Source organism: Anomaloglossus baeobatrachus, chromosome 4 (assembly GCF_048569485.1).
Source record: "Anomaloglossus baeobatrachus isolate aAnoBae1 chromosome 4, aAnoBae1.hap1, whole genome shotgun sequence".
NCBI lineage: Eukaryota > Metazoa > Chordata > Amphibia > Anura > Aromobatidae > Anomaloglossus > Anomaloglossus baeobatrachus.
Genome location: NC_134356.1, coordinates 527096846 through 527120316, shown reverse-complemented (window position 1 = coordinate 527120316; position 23471 = coordinate 527096846). Strand labels below are relative to the sequence as shown.

The following is a 23471-nucleotide window of genomic DNA, read 5'->3' as shown; positions in this document are numbered from 1 at the left end:
GAACCTGTCACCTGATGCGATCTCCATCCTCCTTGAACCCAGCCCAGGCCGGCATTGTGGTCCTGCACAGGTACACATTGATCTCCCCTGCTCAGGACAGAGCAAAGTATTGTAATGCACAGGTGCGAGGAAAGGTTAAAGACCGCCCGCACATGCGTATTACAATACTTTGATCTGCCCTCAGCAGGGCAGATAAAAGTACGCCTGCGCAGGACATGTCATCCATACTCGGCTGTGTAGAAGGAGGACAGCGATCGCTGCAGAGAAGAGGCGCCGAACTGGAGAACAGCGACACCCATCGGACCGGGCCACCCCCCTAGGAGAGTATTATAAAAGTGATTTTTATGTTCTACAGAGCAGCATAATCTGTTATATACAGTCTTCTAGAATGCTGTCTATAAGTGCTCACTGGTGCTTAAAGTTGCCAAATCAGGAGACAGGTTCCCTTTAATATTGGTGACCTAAATGTAAGATATGAGTATCAGATTAGTGGGGGTCCGACACTCAGCACTGACACTGATCAGTTATTCTCGGTGCCAGCAGCAGATGCCAAGATGAATAGCGCAGCGCCGTCTACTATTTAGTGACCTCTGCTAGGTACTGTGGATCTGACCCTATGAATATATAGGAGCGGATCTGCAGTACCCAGCAGTAGCCACTACATACCGGTAGTTGACGGAGCTGCAGTGGTAGTGCTTTGTAATTGCTAACATCCATCCGCTGCCGGCACTGAGAACAGATGATCGACTGAAGTGCCAGGTGTTGAACTCCCACTGATCTGATATTGATGACTAGGGTTGAGCAGACCCGTGGAAGTTCGGGTTCACTGGGTTTAGTTATAAGAATGATCCAGGACCCGGGTTTGACCTGAACTTGACCACAGACTCAAGACCCCATATAAATCACTGGGTACCCAAAATTCTGTGCTGTAAAATGGCTGTAAAATTGGTTGTAGTAATTCCCTTCCTCATTCTGACTCCGCTGCAGCCTTTCAGTAAACTTTATTAACATGCAAACAGCAACCAAGCTCCGAACTCGGACAAGTCTGTGTTGGGGTTCAAGCCCCGAACACTTGGTGTCCAGTACGAACCATAAACTTTACCGTTCGGGTTCGCTCATTCCTATTGATGACCTATCTTGAGAATTGAAAAAACAGCATTTTCCAGGGCGATTTGGTGAAAAAAGTTGTTTTATTCCATGTGCGACGTTTCAACCGACACCACGGTCTTTATCAAGCTTGAGAGGAAGGTTAACAGTGTATAGTCTGGCCTACACATCCCAGTTCTGCACTGAAAGTCTTGTTATTTGATACAATATGCAGATTCATATGTTCTGGATTTCGGGTCTGTGCCTCATATCGTATTATAGCACCATACATGGGCTCTGTGGCTGTAACTGTTTGGGGTCTTCAGGCCGGTTATGTAACAGGGGCACTGAATGTGACTAGCAAGTGTATACATGTGTATATTTTAAACAATTTACCTTGCTGTAAGTGATGGAATCAAAGAGGGCACTTATTTCAGATGGACGGTTCACTTCATCTTCCTTTGAAGTGAGTGGATGAGAAGAGGCTAAAGCGTCAACTCCCATGACTCTATGAATGTCATAAAGCACGATCAGGTCTTTCTGTAATTACCAGAAACAAATCATGTCAGATTTATGAAAATTCTGATTATTGTTAAAACAGCTAAGCATTGTTTTCAATTAATATCTGGTTGGTTATATTAGGGCTATTACAATTTCAACAGTCAATAAAGTCCAACATACTAGTAAATATGGAAGACGCATATATACTATATATGTATACAGGGAATATATCAAGAAAAAAATCTCAATAATTAGTTTTAATATCCTAAATGTTGTTACGCAGAGATTACACAAAACGTCTTGTACAAGTGAAGAAATGGTAAATTAAGGATATTTTTACAGGAGCTATGGGACAAATATAAGGGGATTGCGATGGGCTTAGCCCAATAATATGTCAGGTTTTCCAACCTAGGACACAAGACCTGGTGTGTGCATTATCATTTATACCCCTTCCATGATCCGTGAGCTAATTCCCTGCTCACATTTTAGCTAACAACACAGTTCTTGTGCAAAGGAGAATGATCCGTATGTTTTAGCCACACAGTACAACAGGTTTGGACCAACAAGGTTGAATATTTTATCTTCAAAGGCCCCAAAGCAGCATCCATGATATCTACACTGTGTGCATAGCTATATGAGTTGCAGACTAGTATTTACAAATGGGCCCACCACCTTGTAGGCTTTAGTCACTATCATGATCTTTAATTGTGCAATATTATAATTTAGCTAGATAGCTATGAAGGGATTTTATGCAGTACATATGTTGGAGGTGGCTGAGCCACGTCCACTCCTACTTAAAAGTGGTATTGTATTATAAATGTATATAAAGGGGTATTGTATATAATGTAGAGTGTAGCAGAGCTGAACGGGTGCGGCGTTTGGTTCCACCTAGCGACCGCAGATATTATATGTTTTATAGTAAGGAAATGGATTGGATTATATGCATGTTTTAGAGTACTGTAAATACTGTGTAATGTAGAATGCTGGTGTGACGCCCTGGGCAAGCCAGGGGTCACAGGTCATAACACCAACATGCACCCTACATTCCCTGCAGGAACACCAAGGTCAGAACACAAATCCTTGTTGCCTTCCTCCAGGGGCTGATGTCCACACCAGGGGGTGGGCCAGGCGGTTGGCTCCGCCCACCAAGGAGTTCACAGCCCTGGAGGTGGGAAAACCAGGCAGTTTAGCTCAGGCAGAGCTTGAGTGTGGAGTTAAGCTAGGGAAGTAAAGGAGTAAACAGCTAAGACAGAATTTGGAAGTAGAAAGAGAAAAGTGACAGCAAGAAGCCTGAAGTTAGTCCGGGTGTGTGCCCCGGACTGAGACAGCAAGGTTGACAGACGGCGGTGACCGTCTGCAGAAGAGACTGCTCGGAGGTTGCCGAAAGGACCGTGGACGGGTGGTGACCCGGCGGTACCGGAGCGGTATACAAAGAACAGTCAGCACCATTGGCAGGGGCCTTTCGGATCCCGGCAAGGCTAGGAGTCGCCGAATTTGCCAAATCCGTCAGTGAAGGGGACCTCCGGGTCTCCCAGCAGCAAAGTCCCGATTGAAGGCAACAGTCCGACCGTGAAGGGGAGACACCGCCACCGCCAAGGCACCAGTTTCCCAGGGCCAGTGCCTGCGGGCAAGAAAGGGGATCCTCCGGCCCATATCCAAGCTGGGGTGCGGGTTACCGGTGGGAATCCATCGCTACCAAAGAACTGTACTTAGGTGCAGGGCAGTGACCATCACCGCTAACTGCAGGGAACATCAGCACCGTAGCCGTCCGAGGGACCCGTCCAACCAGCCGTTTGTTTACCGTGAACTGTGTCATCATTCTTGGGCTGAGTGAGTACCTCCGTGCCGTGAGGCACAGTACTACCCCTGCGTCCCTGCACCTCCACAGGCCCCATAACCCGCCTGTCCACCATCCCAACCCCATCACCGGGCCCCGGGACCAACCAACCCCCTACCCACGGAGGGGAGAACTAACAACTTTGCTGCTCCTTGTCACCGCTCCCGGGATTCCCATACAGAGCAGCGGTGGTGTCCCTACAATCACCACAACCGAGGGTGGCGTCACGGACAATAAACTATCCCAACAACCAAACTCCCCTTTCACTCACGGGCGAGGAGCGCCGCTCGAGTCCCCGGGATCCGGCCCATCGCTCGAGCCACGGAGCAGCCGCGGGCCGCAGCAGCAGCGGCAGCCGGACCCGAGCAGTGGGAGAGCGCAGCGTCCCCTCCTCCGCCCGCGACACTGGCTCCTCATGCAGTGTCAGGCAGGAGATGTGGTACAGAGAGCAAGTGTGGCGCCCCTGACTTGGTCAGGCACCACTGAGTGCTGCACCCATGCTGGGAACAGCACAATACAGGTAATCCAGAAGGCTGACAGGGGTGTGGAACACAGGCGCATAGTGATCAGGTCTCACACATGTACCCATGAGAGGACCCCTGGGGATCCCAGGAGGGGGCAAGCCTTCACCTTCACTGGAATAGTGGAGGGGGTAGAGCCTCCATCTCCTCTCAAGGGGTGTGGTGGAGAGTCTGGTTGCTAGGTGGCGTAGGCAAGAACAGGAGAGGAGGAGCAGTGAGTCAGTTAGAGCAGAACTCCATAGGGCTCGGTGAGGAGCAGACCTGTGGGGCTGTTGCTGTCTAACAGCGCCCGCGCAGTGGCTACAGACGGGGGAGAACGGTCAACTAGGAGTGCTGCCTGAAAGCCAGCTTCAGCTAGCGAGTGCAACGGAGTGGGAAGTAAGGAGACTGCTAGAGAGCACCAGGCCCAACCGGGCGGCAGATCCCGAAGCGGGGATAGATTCAACTTTCTTCTGCTAAACCTGCCGGTGTGGGGCTCTTAAAGCCCACACCACAACACTACAAAAGCCGCAGCCACGTAACCGCAGTGAGGGCCCATAGGTCATAGGAGGCAAGAGGCTGGAGTGGCCTGGTCCGGGGAACAAGCACACGGCGAAACAAGAAGGGGAGAGAGGCTTGGAGCATCTTCCCTGGGTGACCCCCATAGGGACTAAAAGTCGGGGTCACCCCAAACCACCAAGGGCTAAGGAAGGCGAGTCAGTAGTCACCCTCATAAAGTCAGCCTGAAGGATACCTGGTTCCCATCTGGTTCATCCCAGCTACGCCCGGGCTACTCACCCTGCCATCAAATGTGAGTAAAGCCCTTGAAAGACATTCCTGCCTGTGTGGTTATTCTGCGACTTGTGGTACTACAAACCTACACCGGGCCCTGGGGCTTGCCTCACTCTCAGGAGGCTACTACATCCGACTGCACCCACCATCAGCCCCAGGCGTCCCCTAACCTGCAGTGGCGGTCCCCACTGACCGCAATACTGAGAGTGGCGTCACGATCAAACAAGAAGATTTCCTACCAGTGACGGAGATGCAGCAACGTGGAGTCCCTGAAGGTAACGCACCGACACCGACACAACACCTGCGGGGCTTCACATCTGGCGTCACGAACAGGATAAGGACTAGACCTGTTCAGACAGGTGACCATGTGCCTGGGCGGTCCGCTTGAAAAATTGGAAGCGCCGCCATATTGCCACCATGAAAAGCGCGCTGAAAAACAACAGCAGCCCGCGCTGGAAGAAGTTACCGCCCACGAAGAGGTGTGGCTACCCAGAGATCCTCTGCAGAGTTCTGACCTTGCCGGCTGTGAGAGCGGAAGCGTCGAGAGACGGCGGAGCAGAAGAGAAGCCAGCAGCTTGCTAATGAAGATGGCGTCTGAGAGCAGAGATCCAGAGCCAGGCTCCGCTGCCTGGTGGTGCCGGGAGCTTGCTATTTTCTGTGACCAGCTGGAGGCTAGGATTGTGCGACAGCTCAGGGAAGAACGCACGGAGCTCCTGGAGATGGCTGCGGCGGTGCGGACCTACGAGGAGGGAGCCGCGCGACGCCTGCCAGACCGAGCGGCGACGACGCAGACCCCGATGCTGCCACAGATGGGTGAGTCGAGTGATGCCCCGGCCAGCGCAAGTGCCCCGGCCCCTGCTGCTACGCCCGCGGTCCCAGAAGAGGCCCCCGGCGCGGCGCCGCTGGACCAGGCCGCAGCCACGCTAGAGGCGGCCCGCCAAATCCAGGCTGCCGCGGCGATGCCCCGCTTATCCCGCAGGGCTCCGACGACCACGGCAGTGCTCATCCGTGCCGCAGGTGTGACGCTGACCCAGGCTGCCACCCTGCTGAACCCGGTCCGCCAAGACCCCAACGCAGCAGCGACGCTCGTCCGCGCCGCAAGTGATATGCTGAACCAGGCCGCAGCCCCGCCGGGTGCGGCCCGCCAAGCTACGGTCGCTGCAGCGACGTCCAGCCCAGCCTGCACAGAGCCCCCTGCAACAGCGACACTGATCCAGGCCGCCGCCATGCCGGGCGCGGCCCGCCAAGACCAGGCCGCCGCCATGCCAGGCGCGGCCCGCCAAGACCAGGCCGCCGCCATGCCAGGCGCGGCCCGCCAAGACCAGGCCGCCGCCATACAGGGCGCGGCCCGCCAAGAGATTGCATCACTATTTTCCCCGGCCTGCAAGGCCAGAGCAGACACCGCTCCCCAGTCTAGAGAGGTCCCTGCTAGGAAGACCCTGATAGGAGAGGACCCCGAATACTGGAAGCTGAAGGCTGACCTAGAGGCCCAGTTCCCGCAAGAGATGGTGGATCGGTACCTGCTCCCTCCGCATACCCCCAAGGAGATTCAGGCAACCCCTGCAGCCGCGCCAGAGAGTCCACCGCCCAGACCAGCTGAAGAGAGCCCATCCCCAGCACTGCCACAACCAGAGTGCAGTGAAGAACTAAGGGGGAGAGGAGGCCAGGAAGCTGAGGAGCTGACTCCGACGCCAACCGCAGCAGACCCCTACCCAGAGCCGGAGATGCTGCCCTATTCCCGCTGGGAGGAGGAAGACCTGACACCTTCTGCTGAGGAAGATCTGCCCCAAAGCCTCACCTGGGAGCTTGTAAGCTGCACCTCGCAGAACCCAGCCCGCAAGACACGGCGCAGCAGAACAAAGCGTCCTCCAACACCACAGTCTCCAGAGCAGAGGGAGGTCACAGCCAGAGACCTGGAGGAGAAAAGGTGCCTAAGAAGGTCCGAAGCCCAGGCTAGAGGACCCCTTTACAGAGGAATAGTAGAAGACTTCAACCTGAAAAGCGGATACGGCTTCATTGTAGTGAAGGGAATAAAAGAGGGCATATTCGTAAATCGGAGAGATGTTCAAGCCCACCTGCCCAGAGGACATTCAGGCAGAAATTTGAAAATTGGGGACTTAGTACAGTTCACCTTGCATCAAGGAGAAAGGGGCTACTATGCCTTAGATGTAGCACCATGTCCAAGACAAGAAAGACAAGAAAGACAAGAAAGACAAGAAAGACAAGAAAGACAAGACAGAGATAAAGAAACAGATGCAGAAAAGGAAACAGATGAAGACCAAGAAAGGAAAGATAAAGAGCCTACAGATGAAACAACCACAGACAAAGATCCTACAGATGAAACAACCACGGACGACGACGGAGAGCAAGAAAGTCACAGGTGCCAGTGCCCAACATGCCCACGCCCTAGTGAAAAAGAGGAGTAAAGTAAAGTAAAGAAATCCAGCAAGTTACCAGTTGAAGTTTTGACAAGTTTTGTTTGCAACGTTTAAGAAATGCGCCCACAAAAACTATTGTGAGAAATAAACTTTAAGGCTATGAACTTGCTATAGCCACAAACTCTCGCAGTGTAAATAGTTACACCAGTGGCACCACCACCAGGGCCAGCCTGTTTAGGGGCTTGGCTCGTCTGCAACCAGGGGGGCCCGTCCGTAGAAAAGGGCCTTGGCTCACCTGTGACCAGAGAGCACGCCTGTTTATGGGGCCTTGGCTCACCACCACAAAGAGGGTACCTGGCCAGCACCAACTGTGGAGGCCGCCTCTGCATCCTGCCAGAAGAGGCTGACGGCGCGGATCCACCAGGCCAGGTATACCCTGAAACCACCAGCCCATGAAAGCCGCCTCTACATCCTGCCAGAAGTGGCTGAAGCCGCGGCCAACGGGAGAGGAAGATTGGAGGAAAGGTCTGGGGAAACGGATGGCCCAGACCTGGTTACCAACAGGACCGGTGACCTGCCTCCTGAGAGGGTTTTGGGTGGGTTAACGGACTTGTGGGTGGAGGGTGGTGATGTATGGTAACTGGTGATCTTAAAATGTTTTACCATGTTTTAATGTTTTATGCATTTTAAAATGTTGTCTTGCAGCCCGAGGACGTGCTGGTGATAACTAAGGGGGAATGTGGCGCCCCTGACTTGGTCAGGCACCACTGAGTGCTGCACCCATGCTGGGAACAGCACAATACAGGTAATCCAGAAGGCTGACAGGGGTGTGGAACACAGGCGCATAGTGATCAGGTCTCACACATGTACCCATGAGAGGACCCCTGGGGATCCCAGGAGGGGGCAAGCCTTCACCTTCACTGGAATAGTGGAGGGGGTAGAGCCTCCATCTCCTCTCAAGGGGTGTGGTGGAGAGTCTGGTTGCTAGGTGGCGTAGGCAAGAACAGGAGAGGAGGAGCAGTGAGTCAGTTAGAGCAGAACTCCATAGGGCTCGGTGAGGAGCAGACCTATGGGGCTGTTGCTGTCTAACAGCGCCCGCGCAGTGGCTACAGACGGGGGAGAACGGTCAACTAGGAGTGCTGCCTGAAAGCCAGCTTCAGCTAGCGAGTGCAACGGAGTGGGAAGTAAGGAGACTGCTAGAGAGCACCAGGCCCAACCGGGCGGCAGATCCCGAAGCGGGGATAGATTCAACTTTCTTCTGCTAAACCTGCCGGTGTGGGGCTCTTAAAGCCCACACCACAACACTACAAAAGCCGCAGCCACGTAACCGCAGTGAGGGCCCATAGGTCATAGGAGGCAAGAGGCTGGAGTGGCCTGGTCCGGGGAACAAGCACACGGCGAAACAAGAAGGGGAGAGAGGCTTGGAGCATCTTCCCTGGGTGACCCCCATAGGGACTAAAAGTCGGGGTCACCCCAAACCACCAAGGGCTAAGGAAGGCGAGTCAGTAGTCACCCTCATAAAGTCAGCCTGAAGGATACCTGGTTCCCATCTGGTTCATCCCAGCTACGCCCGGGCTACTCACCCTGCCATCAAATGTGAGTAAAGCCCTTGAAAGACATTCCTGCCTGTGTGGTAATTCTGCGACTTGTGGTACTACAAACCTACACCGGGCCCTGGGGCTTGCCTCACTCTCAGGAGGCTACTACATCCGACTGCACCCACCATCAGCCCCAGGCGTCCCCTAACCTGCAGTGGCGGTCCCCACTGACCGCAATACTGAGAGTGGCGTCACGATCAAACAAGAAGATTTCCTACCAGTGACGGAGATCCAGCAACGTGGAGTCCCTGAAGGTAACGCACCGACACCGACACAACACCTGCGGGGCTTCACACAAGGAGTACAGTAGATAAAGGGATAAGATGTTTAGTGTAGTGTAAGGCTATGTGTCCACGGGAGAATGTAGCTGCGGATTTTTCTGCATCAAAATCCGCAGCTTTCCCGCAAAATCCGCACCTTTTCAAAGGTGCGGATTTACCGCGGAATTGCCGCGGATTTGATGCGGATTTTTTTTTTTTCCGAATTTTAAAGCCAAAATCCGGATGAAAATCCGCAACAATAATTGACATGTTGCTGATTTTTCCGGACCAAAATCCGCACGAAATCTGCTGCGGAAAAATCCGCAGCATGGGCACAGCATTTCCAAAATGCCATAGAAATGGCTGGGAAGAACCTGTGCTGCAGATTTTCGGGAAATCCGCGGCTTTTCCGCGGCAAAATCCGTGCATTATCCGCAGCGTGGACACATAGCCCAACTAGGGACCAAATGTGCAGGAGTGGGATGTCAGTGGTAGGTAGTTAGCTTGTTAGATAGAGCAGGAACAGGGGTGAGCAGTGGAATAGTTACCAGGGAGACAAAAACTAGGAGGGAGGAGTGAGCAGAGTAGGATCAGAAAGACAGGAAGCTTGTGTTCAGTGAAGCGGCAGGAGCTCTAGTGTATGGACAGGGCACAGTGTTAGGGTCTGGCCAGGAAGTGAGGAATCGTCCTGTGTGTTAAAATCTCACCCTGAGGACGAGCTGTAGAGTGTCCTAAGATCGGTGGGATGTCTGGGTAGAGAGAACCTGCCGGCGGGACTCGGAACTGGTCGAGAGCTGCTAAGTCATCCGAGGGCCCGAGTGAGACATGGCAGCCGCAAGGAAAGGTTACAGGGGGAAGGAGCACAAGCGGCCCTGATGGTCTGAAGTACAAGAAAAGTGTGATCTTCAATAAACTGTTTCTTGTTTGATTACAAGAGACTGGCGTGTGCTTTATGTTGTCTTCCCTGTCTTCGACGAGAACCCAGCAAGTCAAAATGGAGGTATCGCCGGACGTAATCATAAATGTCTCATGCCCTAATGGGAGCATCACATGAACATTTAAAGAAGCAAGGTAAAGGGTTGCCGGCCATCACCTGGCTCCCCTCTTCACATAAATTAGACTACATCTATGGAGACAGAGAACATCAAGAATTTATTATATTTAAAATGTTTTTTTCAAACTGAGCAGAAAAGTCTGCAGCCACTCTAAAGGCCCCAGTACACGCAACGACATCGCTAGCGAGATCTCGCTGGCCTCACTTTATTCGTGACGCACATCCGCTGTCGTTAGCGAAGTCGTTGCGTGTGACACCTACGAGCGACTGCTAATGATCCGAAAAGCGGCAAAAATCGATGATTGTTGACACGTGGTTCCTTTCCCAAATATCGTTGCTCATTTAGGATGCAGGTTGTTCATGGTTCCTGAGGCAGCACACATGGCTACGTGTGACACCCCAGGAACGACGAACAACAGCGTTCCTACGTCCTCCGGCAACGAGTTGGGAAAGATGTTAATACGGCTGCTCTCCGCCCCTCCGCTTCTATTGATGGCTCGCTGTGTAACGTCACTATGATGCCGCATGAACTTCCTCCTTAAAAAAGACGTCGTTAGGAAGGTATGTGCGTGTGACGCGTACTAGCGATATTGTTCTCCACGGGCAGCGATTTGCCCGTGATGCACGCATGATGGGGGCGGGTGCGATCGCTAGCGACATCGCTAGCGATGTCGCTGCGTGTAAAGCGCCCTTTAATGACTGTAGTCTGCTGCATCATGGCAGTGTGCAATACGAACACTATTCAGATTGCCTTGCATCACCAGCATAAGTGGGCCAGAATCATTTGACTTGCATACTTGCTGTCACATGCAGACTAGATTCTCATTTGCTTTTCTCAATAGAATGGAGAGAGGTAGATAAGAATCTAGTTGGCACATCATGTGACCTCCCACTTGTGCTGAGAATCTAGGGAAATCCTGACATTGTATTGCACACATCATGTAGAGTGACTGCAGACTCTTCTGTTTGGACCAGAAAACCCCTTTAATTATCTAGACACCAGATTTGTCATGGCTACTTTCACCAGTGGTCCCCAACCTTTTCTGACCTCGAGAGCTACATTCAGCTTTGAGAGAGGGTTGTGAGCCACATTTAGTTCCCACCCCTCATGTTAGTGACACCCAGAGCCCCCATTACAGTATAATGACAGACAGGGCCGCCATCAGGGCATTACAACTGTGACTCCTGTATGGGGCCCAGTGAGCAGAAGCCAGGAAGGGGGCCCAGGTGCTGAAACCCTGGGTCACTCCCCTTTCATTCCTCTTCTCACCGTGCCCCAGGGGGCGTGGTCACCATCAGGGCAATGAGGGGGGCCCGGGTCACTCATAGAGAGCTGCCATCTCTCTTCCTGCTCTGCACTATGTGATCGGTGCAGAGCAGGACAAAAACTTATTGGACCAGAACGGAGGCTGCAGGAGCTGAAAAAGTGAAGGACCTTCTGTCCCAGTACATTCAGGACTTTCTGGGTCATCTGACTAATCATGTGCCTGATCACATGACCGGAAAGGTGAATTGAAAGATCCTGAATCTGTTCAGCTGCTGCAGCCTCTGTGCAGGTCCCAGTGGCTCCTCTCCTGCTCTGCACCGATCAGGAACTGCAAGATGTGGTAATGTATAGTGTGTGTAAATAAATGTGCCTATTGTAGAGCTGTGTGTCTATGGGTGCATGTAGTAGAGCTATGTTTGTCTATAGGTGCATGTAGTGGAGCTGTGTTTGTCTATAGGTGCATTTAGTAGAGCTGTGTTTGTGCCTATGGGTGCATATAGCAGAGCCGTTTGTGTCTATGGTTGCATGTAGTAGAGCTGTGTGTGTCTATAGGTGCATGTAGTAGTGGTGTGTACCTGTCTATGGGTGCATCTAGCAGAGTTGTGTTTGTCTATAGGTGCATATATTGTGTATGTAGCAGAGCTGTTTGTGTCTATGGGTGCATGTAGTAGAGCTGTGCATGTCTACAGGTGCATGTAGTAGAGCTGTGTTTGTCTATAAGTGCATGTAGTAAAGCTGTTTGTGTCTATGGGTGCATGTAGTGTGCATGTAGCAAAGCTGTGTTTGTCTATAAGTGCATGTAGTCGAGCTGTGTGTGTCTATAGGTGTATGTAGCATGTATGTAGTAGAGCTGTGTGTGTATATAGGAGCATGTAACAGCCATGTATGTCTATGGGCATGTAGCAGAGCTGTGTATGTCTATGGGCATGTAGCAGAGCTGTGTATGTCTTTAGGTATATAGCAGAGCCATGTATGTCTATAGGTATATAGCAGAGCTGTGTGTGTATAATGTATACACTGCAGAAAGACACTAACAATAGATTTATTACCTCCCTATTCTATCCTAGTACATTAAAATGAGTAATAATGACTCTTTCCCTTTACACTGCCAGAGACGTTTGAATAGGAAAAATCTTTTTTTTTTCTATTTTCTGCTGTGTAAACCTGGGGTGCGTTTTATGGTAAAGAGCGTCTTATAGTCCAAAAAATGGTGCTTAGCGTCAGAGATACCCGCGGCTCATGAGTATAATCTGTGTGTGTCTGTCTTCCGGCTAATACACAGCACCATACTTTATATACAGGTGCACACTACAGCCTTATTATGTATTTATATACTACATGTATATAGTGTGGATGTGCATGTACAGAATACTGTGTATACAATATATACAGCTCCCAGCCTCCATATTATATATATAGCTAGCAGTCTCTATATTTTATTATATAGCTAGTAGCCTATATATATATAAAACTTACTATGTTCCAAGTAGGTTCTGCACTGTCGGATCCCAAATATTCCACATAAGAGGCAAAACCTTCATTCAGCCACAGATCATTCCACCATCGGATTGTTACAAGATTCCCAAACCACTACAAGAAAAGTGGAAAAGAAGAGATATTGTCAGCACGGTGTATAAAGAGGTCCAACCTGCTATTATCGGCTTCTCCTTAGGCCTGCGACACACATCCGTGCCGCCGGCACGTGTTTGTCATTTTTTACACGTACCGGCGGCACGGAGACACGTACAGCAATGCTACCCTATGGTAGCAGGCACACTCACGTAAAACCACACGGAACGTGTGTCCGTGTGCGTTTGTACGTGTGTGCGTTTTTCAAAGCGCTGACATGTCCGTGTCACACGGCCCGCACCCGTACTACACGGGTGTAGTGTGGATGCGGTCCCGTGTGACACGCACCGGAGAAAACACACGTGTCAGTGAAAAAAAAAAAAACATTAACTCACCTTCTCCTGCCCTCCTGTCTCTGCCGCTGCTGCCTCTTGCTGCCGACTGCCGCTCATTATTCTCATTGAATATTCACTTCACTGCCTGGCAGCAGCAGCAGCGGGGAGACGGGAGGGCTGGAGCTGAAGATCAGCACCACAGACAGCAGCGCGGACAGCAGGAAGGACCAGGTGAGTATGTTAATTACCGGTTCTACGTGTGCTATCGCGGATAGCACACGTAGAACACACGTGTCCCGCACGTACCAGAGACACGTACTTACCTGCACGCAACACGCAGGGGAAATACGTGTCTCTCGGCACATGCGTGATTTTCACGTGAATGTGGCAGAGGCCTTAAGGTGTAAGTTTATATGTATGAGGAAGATTCTGCTGCACATTGATTAGCTGAGTATTGTAGTCACATGTAGACAAGACTAGCCAGGACATTAAGGACACTATAGTCTCTACACCACACTGCTAGTTTATTAGTAACATTTTCTTGGCAGCTTCCTTTTAATTAATGATGTGATATGTAGTGTATCAAATCACAGAAAGTATAAAAAGATAACCAACCTGATGTGCCAGCTCATGAGCTATTACTGTGAGCACCCTCTCCTTGTTACCAATGGAGGATTCCAAGGTGTCATAAAGGAGCGCAGTCTCTCTGTATGTCACCAGTCCCCAGTTCTCCATGGCTCCTGCACCAAAGTCTGGGAGAGCGACCTGGTCTATGGGAGAAACGTCACTGTTAATGCACTAATTTCATCTACAGAGCTACAAAAAATGTAGCGCTCAATATACAAAATACACGAGAAATCACAGTAATTTTCCCCATCATCAAAATCTTTTTGTCATTTAATCAATTTGTTTTTCTCATACTACAAGTAAAATTAAGCACACTACACACTACAACAGTAATATTCTGTGTCTCGGATCAGTCTTATCTAACTCCTTGCAGCAGTAATTTACAGTACAGTGGATGTAAAATCCATCCATATCTTGTGGAAAAAAATCTGTGACAAATTCTTCTGCAGATTTATTGTGGATTTCATCCTTTGCAATTTCATGTGAGAAAACCAGACTTCGGCTGCTTTCACACTACGTTTTTTTAGCATGCGTCATGAACGTTTTTTTGCTGCAAAAGCAGATCCTGTTTTTGCAAAGAAAAACGCATGGAAACGCATGTGTTATTTTGCAGGATCCTGTTACTTTAAGTTTATGGGCGGGCATTGAAGTCATGTGATCGGGAGTGAGGCGAACTGAAGGTGAGACTGGGAGCCGACATCTGACAGCTGTGGAGGCTCGTAACCAAGGTAAACATCGGCTAACTTGCTTGGATACCAGATATTTACATTGATTACAAGCGTCTGCAGCTGCTAGGAGCCGGTTCCCTGCACACGTAACCAAGGTAAACATCGGGTAACTTGCTTGGATACCCGATATTTACATTAGTTATGAGCGTCTGCAGCTGCTAGGAGCAGAACTGCCTGCTCCCTGCACACGTAACCAAGATAAACATCGGGTAACTAAGCCCGCGGTTACACGATGTTTACCTTGGTTACGAGCGTCCTCCGCTCTCAGGCAGGGGAGAGTGGAATGAGAGGTAGGGGGAGGGGGGGAGGTGGAGAGAGAGGGAGGGGGAGGGAGGGAGGTGGAGAGAGGGGGGGGAGAGAGGGAGGGGGAGAGAGAGACTGATCACCCGAGGCTGGTTTCTGTGCATGCTCAGTAGAGCAAGCAGGATCCTGTCTATCAGCATGCCAGAGTTCACATGCGTTTGCATGCAGTATAGTCAGGATCCAGCAATTTGCAGTATTTGGACGCAGCTCAAACACGCTACAAGTAGCGTTTTTGAAAAAAGTTAAAAAACTGCAAGTCGCTGGATCCTCACTATAACGCACGCAAACGCAGGTGAACGCATGTTGACGCAAGTCCATTGCAAATGGATTGAAATTAAAACGCATTTGCACTGGATCCGTTTTTGCGTTAAAAAAACATTCATGACGCATGTTAAAAAAACGTAGTGTGAAAGCAGCCTAAGATCCTGCTGCCTGGAAGCCTGCAGAGGTCATGGCTCTCTTCCTTACAGACTTCTGGTAGCTCATAACAGACACAGCTCCGCAATCTGCAGTGACTGTGATGGAGCCTACTAGGAAGCACCTTTTTATAATTTTAGGCTATGACCGCACTTTGCGTCGTCCTACTTGCAGTTTAGAACGCACGTTTTGCCATTAATTGATTTAGCCAAAGTTGCCTTTTTCAGAAATTTAGCGCTAAAAACGCATGCGTATTTACCGCGTTTTAGATGCGTTTTCAGCGTTTTTTACATGTTTTTTCACCTGCGTTTTGACAGATGCGTTTTGAACATGAAGACAATGCTAAATAAAGTTTAATCTGTCAAACACAATGAAAAAAGAGGAAAAAAAGGAACATATAATTTTTGAAATAATAAAGAAAATAGATATATTTAATAAAATTATAGCGGTAATATACTATTTGAAATAGCAATAAATTATTATTTTTCTTTAATTTAATTGTCGGACTATGTGTGTGTGTAAAGGCACATATGAAATCATTATTTTAATGTCCAAAACGCATGTTTTCTGCACCTAAAAAGCAGGTAAAACACTTGAATTTTGATGTTTCTTGGTTTTTACCATTTCTCATTGACTTCAATGTTAGCAAAACGCACCCAAAAAGGCAAAAACAATTGACATGCTGCTTCTTTGAACGCATGGTTTTTGCCACAAAATATGCAAATTAAACGCAGTGTTTTGAACTGCAAAGTGCGGACAGGAATTCATCATTATCCATAGACTATCATGGAAAATCAAAACACATGCCTTTTGGCATGAAAACGCTGCAGCTCAAAATGCTGCGGAAACGCAGGTGAAAACGCAAAGTGCGGTCATACCCTTAGTTGTTTTTTTTTTTTATTGGACAATCACTTTTAATTGGCATTTTTAACATCAGTGCCTACATCATCTAGTTTAAATTAGCATTACAAGCCACCACTAGACAGAAATACACTATAGCCATACACATACCCGATTTTGGCAGAGGGTAAGGCACATCGTAATATTTCTCAAAAAAGTTCAGTATTGGCTCTGTGACATTCAGAGCATAGTCTCCTTGGTTCTCATCCTTAATTGCTCTTCTTCGACCCCAAATTTTAACCTGTAAACATAGAAAATATACTAAATATTTCCTGATACTTCTCTAGACCTCACATATACAAGTGCATTAACAGAAATAAGCACATGAAATAGATCACTCTGTGTGTAATGACTCTATATAATATATGTGTTTCTCTTTTTGTATTGAATTACTGAAATAAATTAACCTTTTGATAATATTCTAATTTATTGAGATGCACCTGTACTTGCCACTACTAAGCATTTGTCATCCAGTCCTCATTTCACTGTCAATCACAATAATTTAGTCAGAATATAGGCCCTGATTCATTAAGACTGGTATTTTATACTACAGTCCTGAGGGGCATGCAAGAATAAGATGTGCCAAATTCATTCAGAGGTGCATGCCATTTAATTTACAGTATTTGATATAAGTTATCTGTTCCTTGTGCTTTGCCAGAAATGTTACTCCAGTCAAAGAGATATTACTCTCCACTTTCTATGAATTTCCCATAGTTAGCCACAGCACATCATGTCCCTTTTCCTCCGCAGCTCCATCCTTTTTAGCTCTTCTCCCCAGCTTTGTCCATTTTGGCGCTCCTCCCCGACTTCTTCCAATTTGGTACTGCTCTCCATCTCCATCTATTTTGGCAATCCTCCCCAGCTTTGTTTATATTGTCGCTCCTCCCCAGCTCCGTCCATTTTGGCGCTCCTCCCAATTTGGCACTCCTTCCATCTCCATCTATTTTGACACTCCTCCCCAGCTCCGCCTATTTTGGTGCTCCTCCCCAGCTCTGTTCATTTTGGCCCTCTTCCCCAGTTCCATCCATTTTGGCGCTACTCCCCATCTCCATCTATTTTTACACTCCTCCCAAGCTTCATCCATTTTAGCGCTGCTCCCTAGCTCTGTCCATTTTGGTGCTACTCCCCAGCTCTATCCATTTTGGTGCTCCTCCCCAGCTATGTTCATTTTGGCACTCTTCCCCAGTTCCATCCATTTTGGCACTCCTCCCCATCTGCATCTATTTTGGCACAGCTCCCAAGCTCTGTCCATTTTGGCGATCCTCCCCAGCTCTGTCCATTTTCGCACTCTTCCCCAGTTCCATCCATTTTGGCGCTCCTCCCCATCTCCATCTATTTTTACACTCCTCCCAAGCTTCGTCCAGTTTTGACGCTCCTCCCCAGCCGTGTTCATTTTGGCACTCTTCCCCAGCTCCATCCATTTTGGCGGAGCCCCTTGACACTGGAGTGAAAACTATAACAGTAGCAACATTTTTGCTCAACTCTGCATTGCTTAAATAATTTGTCACTATTGAAAGTGTCTTATGCCAGTTTTCTAGTGTAAACACTGATATATCAGTCCTGTAGTGTTTGCTATATTCAGGAGCTTCAAGACATTTGATAATCTTTATGTTTGTTAAGTTTATACATTCACAATATACTGGTAAATCTACAAGGGCACAACAAATTTACAAACACTTCACTGTTTCTGTGACGATTTTCAGTTCTTTTGTGTGTTTTTTCATTCAAAATTCACACATTTTTGAAATTCTGTTGGTTGCCCTTGGAAACAGAAAATAGTTTAAAAATGCTTCATTGTCAGATATGTGACCTAGCGACTTAGCTTTGTGAATATACTCCGCATTCTGGCTGGAGTTTATCGAGGCTAGCCTGTAAGGCAGTCTGGGGGTGAAAGGCCACTAGAGAAAGATGCTTCAAATTTATTGAGTGGCATATGGCACTTCTTTAGACTCGAGCTGAAGTAGATTTCTTATATTACATATACAAAAAAATATCTGGCATAAATTAAGTACATTTCATGCACATTGGTCGGCCATGACCCTTTTTGCTAAATTACCCACTTTTTAGAATAGGGCACATTGAATTTCTGGTCATTTGTTCTCATGGGTGATAGGCCCCGCAATGCTCTCCTTGTTCAGAGCACATGTGAGCTCAGCCAATAGCTATTAAAAGTGTTTGGGTACTTTAGAGTAGCATGCAACCCCCAATTTTAAAGGGAATTTCGCATCAAACACTAAAATGCAATACAATTTAAAAAAAATAAAAAACAATATTTTTTTTTATATTTTTTTGTAATGGTATAAAATCTGAAAAATAATGTAAAAGTTTTGATATTTTCTAATTTTAAACACTAAGTGGAGTGCGCTACTAGCTCATATTACAACTGCAGTAAAAGTGGGTGGGATCTGCTCACATGTCTCCTCCCCTTCTCGGAGGTTGAATAAGGAGGGGAGAGGATAAAGTTTAGGCTTACAGTAAGGAGCCATTTTGATGATGACTGCAATGTCATATTGATATGTGAACAGTATCACCAAGGACTGGTAGCAGCGCTGATTCTGGCTTTCCTGCTAACTAAGGTGAAAATGTTAATAGTGTTTCTCCCTGCAGTGCAATATAAATATGCATTGAATAAACACAATTCCTCTATTTTTGGGGGGGATTTTGTTTAAGGGTTTGTTTGCTGCGTTCATTGTGTTAAAAATAAACTGTCACTACGATTCTTCATGTAACATGATTACAGTGATACCGAACTTGCACAGATTCTTTAATCTAAATGCTAAAAAAAATTCAGATGTTTTAAAAAAATAAAAATTAGTTTGTGGCACCATTTTCAAGACCTGGAATGTTTTCATTTTTCTGCTTTGCCCATGTTGCTTATTTTTCCCTTACATATTTGGTGCAGATTTGGTACAGAAAAAAAGAAATCTGCACCGAAAAAGGATTCAAATGAAATCCTCATTCACTATAATGAGGCAGATAAGTCTTTTTTTTCCATTAGACCCCCAGTCAACCGGTGTCCATCTTTTCTAGCCATCACACTTCTCCTGAGCACACTCCCTCTGGAGCTTTCCACTCATAAATGTCACGATCTGACCATGTCCTGTTTAGGAGGACTATCATGTTGTAGTGATTCATTCAGCCAGATTGTAGTGTTCATTCACGCAAGAACTCCGAAAAGATTGCTGGAAATAATGCATAAAGTACATGGATCTTGGAAAAATACTTCACATGAAGCCACGTCCGCAATTCCCCCTCCTTATTATATTTAGCCTATATTTATGGTCAGGAAAGGTAGCAACCATAACTTTGCCTATATCAAAGTCTGTCAGGGAAGATAATCTAAAAACTAAATTATGTAAATCTTTATTTTGAAGCTCACCTTCACTCCTATCATATTCTGCTCTCAGATACAGCAGATAGGTAGACAGACAGACAGACAGACAGACAGACAGACAGACAGATAGATAGATAGATAGATAGATAGATACTCACAATGTCATTACCGACATAATCAAATTCACAAACTATAAAGGCCACCAGATATGTTGACATCTTTGGAGACTTTTCAAAAGCTGTGACGGTCCACGTCTCACCACCCCACGACTCAGTAGTGACACCTGAAACAAGAACATATTTATTTTTCAAAACGTTTTAAATATATGGAACACAGCCCCATGTGTGATGTGAACAAGATTTCTTCATCTAGATATACATCAATTATATCACAAATATTACATGTTATTTTCAGGTGCTTTAAAAACAGTGTAAAGCTCAATCTAATTATAGCTAAAGGAGAAATTACACTTAGTTTTACATTTAGGAAAACTAGGATGGGGAGGGGGGTTGCAGCATTTTTTACTGCATGAAAAGTACAGGAAAAATGCAGCATACATTATACAAGTATTTGATGCAGTTTTTTTTACACCTTCACATTTACTCAATTTCTATCATAATTATGAATGAATTTGTAAGTCAGGTGGTGGTCCCAGCCCTCGTGAATAAGCAGACACTTACCAGGCAGCTCCCCCCACTAGCAAATAGGGAAACAGGTGAATTCCTTAGTGGGTCCCTGTGCAGTTTTGGGCCCATAGTCCCTTAAATGAGTGGTGTGTGGCACAATATACTTAAAAGGAACCTGTCCGGTGCAATATGCACACAGAACCTTGAGCAGTTCTGGCTGCATATTGCTAATCCCTAGCTTACTGTCCCTGTATACACTAGCATAGATAAAGAGATCTTTACAAAAAGTATTTCTAAAGATCTTTTATCTTATGCTAATGAGCACAGGGACTAGTTCCAAGGGTGTTATATCTCCCAACTAGCCGCCCTCTTAAGCATGTTAGCACGTCTACGGGTGTACTAACATGCTATTCAATGCAGCGTCACCAGGGAGCCGCACGTACCTGTATTTACTGTGACCACTCTTCTGAATGCCCATCATTTCCGGTCATTCGCACTAGACCTCTCTGCGCATGAACGGAAGGGCCGGACACTCAGAAGCGCGGTCACAGCGAACACAGGTATGTGTGTCACTACCTTGAATAACATGTTAGTATACCCCTGTGGACGTACTAACATGCTAAGAGGGCGGACTAGTCTGGGGATATAACGCCCTTACAACTAGTCCCCTCGCTCATTAATATAAGATAATAGATCTTTCGAAATACTTTTTCTAAAGATCTCTTTATCTATTCTAGTGTATACAGGAACGGTTAGGCAGGGATTAGCAATATGCACCCAGAACTGCTCGTGGTTCTGGGTGCATATTGCACCCGACAAGTTCCCTTTAATTCACAATACACTGGCAGAGGAAGTGTACAGCATCTCAGCATTTATCTAACAAGCTACTTATTTTTTGTTATTTAACTTCATAGTCTGAGTTGATATAAAGGAGCAGTAGAAGATCATGTAGTATCCACCCATTTAGGCCCAGACCCCTCAATCAGCTTCTTGCCATATTGATAATTTATCTTTATAATACATCATTAGATTAGTGGGGATCCAACATCCAACACCCCTCCGATCAGAAATCACCAAGTCCCATGGTGAATGGAAGTACATGGAGTATGGAGCCAGAGCCCCTGAACCCAGTGCATTGTGTATTGCTGTTGTCAGGTACTGTATCTCAGTAACGATGGAAGTGAATGGGAGCTGAGCTGCAGTACCCCAGAACGGCCACTACACCGTGTACTGTGCTATTCTGGCTTTATAAACTCTTTATTGTTTTCTTCTATTTTATGCTAAGCCGCTCTTTGCTAAAAACTGCTGTTTAACCTCAAAACGTGCAGCAACAGTGTGTGTGGAGCAGCATGCACACGTAGCCGCTTTCCATCAAATGTATGGAGACTTCCCGGAATGTGCATAGAAAGGCCAGGTAATATTTGCATGTAGCTGTAGAGTGAGTGTATCAATGGAAGGGTAAAGTAAGGGAATGCTCTCAAGATTCTGCTACAAGATCCACATGAAGAAAATTGTTTCAATACTCTTCTAAGCTTCCTATTCATTTCAATGGGAAATCATATGGTGCATATGGTGATGTTCCACTTACCTGCAATATTCATATTTGACAGTGCCACCTTGTCTGCCTTGTGTCTGAGGGTGATGCTAAAGGTAGCCTTCAGTGCCGGCTCATCAAAGCAGGGAAATGCCTTCCTGGCATCAGCGGCTTGCATTTGTGTGGTAGCAATGATCCTGTTACCAAATAAATATTTTAATAAGTAAGTAGAGAAACCAATCATAGTTACTACATTATAATATCAAAAAGCATTTCCCTTCACAATTAAAAGTAAATTATAATTAGCAAACTTGAAAATCTTCGTATAAGAACAGCAGAAGTATTTCTAATACTATGTAGAAACAAGAGGCAGTAAACGCCTAATGGTAATATGCAATGAATAAGTAAATATAAAGATTGATGATAGATAGATCGATAGATCGATAGATAGAGGGATAGATAGGTGACATTTTTCCAGTATTACTTACTTGGTGACACCATCTTCTACATATTCACTGCGGTAAAATCCTGCCAGGTCATCTGCCAGTTCTCCTACGTAGGTTGTATGAAGTGTATAATGTTTTAAATTCATCAGATTTTCCTTGAGTTGTAGTACCAAATAATTAGTCTCTTCTACTTTAAAGTTGTTAATTATTTCGAGAGCCACGTTGTTTTCATCCCGTACTTCTGTTAAAGATTCCGTATAATTGAGTTTGTTACTGTGAATAATGACATAGTCTGTAGCTTTGTTACACTGGAAATGAGCTATGCTTTTCCCATGAAACACGTAGAGCCCCGCACCATCTTTTGTTAACATAGGTCTGAGGTCAATATCATAGTGTCGAGGAATCAGGAATCCTTGGAGCCGATATTGATCCCATATTTCTTTGGATGCAGGAGTTGTGGGTTTTACTGACGATGTGGTTTTAGATGGCGCAAAAGTGGGGGTTTTAGTAGGTCCTCCATTTTCGGCCTTATTGTTGGACTTCTCATTCGCGTAAACCACTGCTAGAGCAATTATTGTCGCCACTGCAGCTATGGCGAAGAAGATGCAGACAAAGGCTACAATCTTGCTCACGTAGAAGCCTTTTCCCATTGTGCCAGGAGGCTCTGCGAGAACAGAAAACGAATCTGCGGTCCTTTTATACCTCCTCACAATCTACAGGTTGGGGTTTGGATTTCACTTCAGTTAATTTGTAAAACTTTAACTAGTTGGAGCAAAGGTTGCACGCAGGTCAAATGAATTGTCTACCAAATCTTTAGCCCTTGGCCTCCACTTTGACAGGCTAGTCTGTTAATATATAGCTGATGTGTACAGTACACCTACGGAAAAAGATAACAGCATTCAGCCAGATATATTCTTTATGTTTTCTTACAGCTTTGCAGATGTTTCACTGTGAAAATATATAATCTTCCACTTAACATAATTATCTTTCTTTGCAATGTAATACAAAGTGTTACCCAAACCAAGATGTAAATGAGTTATCAGCACTGGTTCATTGTTCTGAAGCCCCCATGGACTAAATATACAAGAACGCTCAGCTAGGCCAAGCTCTGCTAGGTTCTCTATATTCATTGCCAGACATATCTCATGGCAACGAGTTTCGAAGTGAAACCCCACTTCTTCATCAGGAAATGCACCGAATTACAAAACACGACATCTGCCAGTGTTTTGTAATTCTGTGCATTTCCTGATGAAGAAGTGGAATTTCACTTCGAATTGCTTTGAGTAAAGCATCTTCATCTACCACCCAGCAATTTTGGATCTTTTTAATCTATAGCAGCACAGTTTTTAATCCACGTTTCTCCTTGTTTCTATATACTG

The 23471-nt window shown here is 46.8% G+C and overlaps 1 protein-coding gene across 1 annotated transcript in view; it reads right to left on the bottom strand.

The window, feature by feature from the left end:
• Positions 1–23471, bottom strand: part of ANPEP (alanyl aminopeptidase, membrane) — a 151838-nt gene that overhangs the window by 39604 nt on the left and 88763 nt on the right. Inside the window, exons 2-8 of the mRNA XM_075345914.1 lie at positions 22135–22969; positions 21701–21843; positions 19645–19769; positions 16264–16393; positions 13793–13947; positions 12750–12863; positions 1483–1626 (exon numbers count right to left, since the gene is read on the bottom strand). Of these exons, the coding sequence (XP_075202029.1) occupies positions 1483–1626; positions 12750–12863; positions 13793–13947; positions 16264–16393; positions 19645–19769; positions 21701–21843; positions 22135–22742 (1419 nt within the window). The 5' untranslated portion in view covers positions 22743–22969. The remainder of the gene's footprint in view (positions 1–1482; positions 1627–12749; positions 12864–13792; positions 13948–16263; positions 16394–19644; positions 19770–21700; positions 21844–22134; positions 22970–23471) is intronic.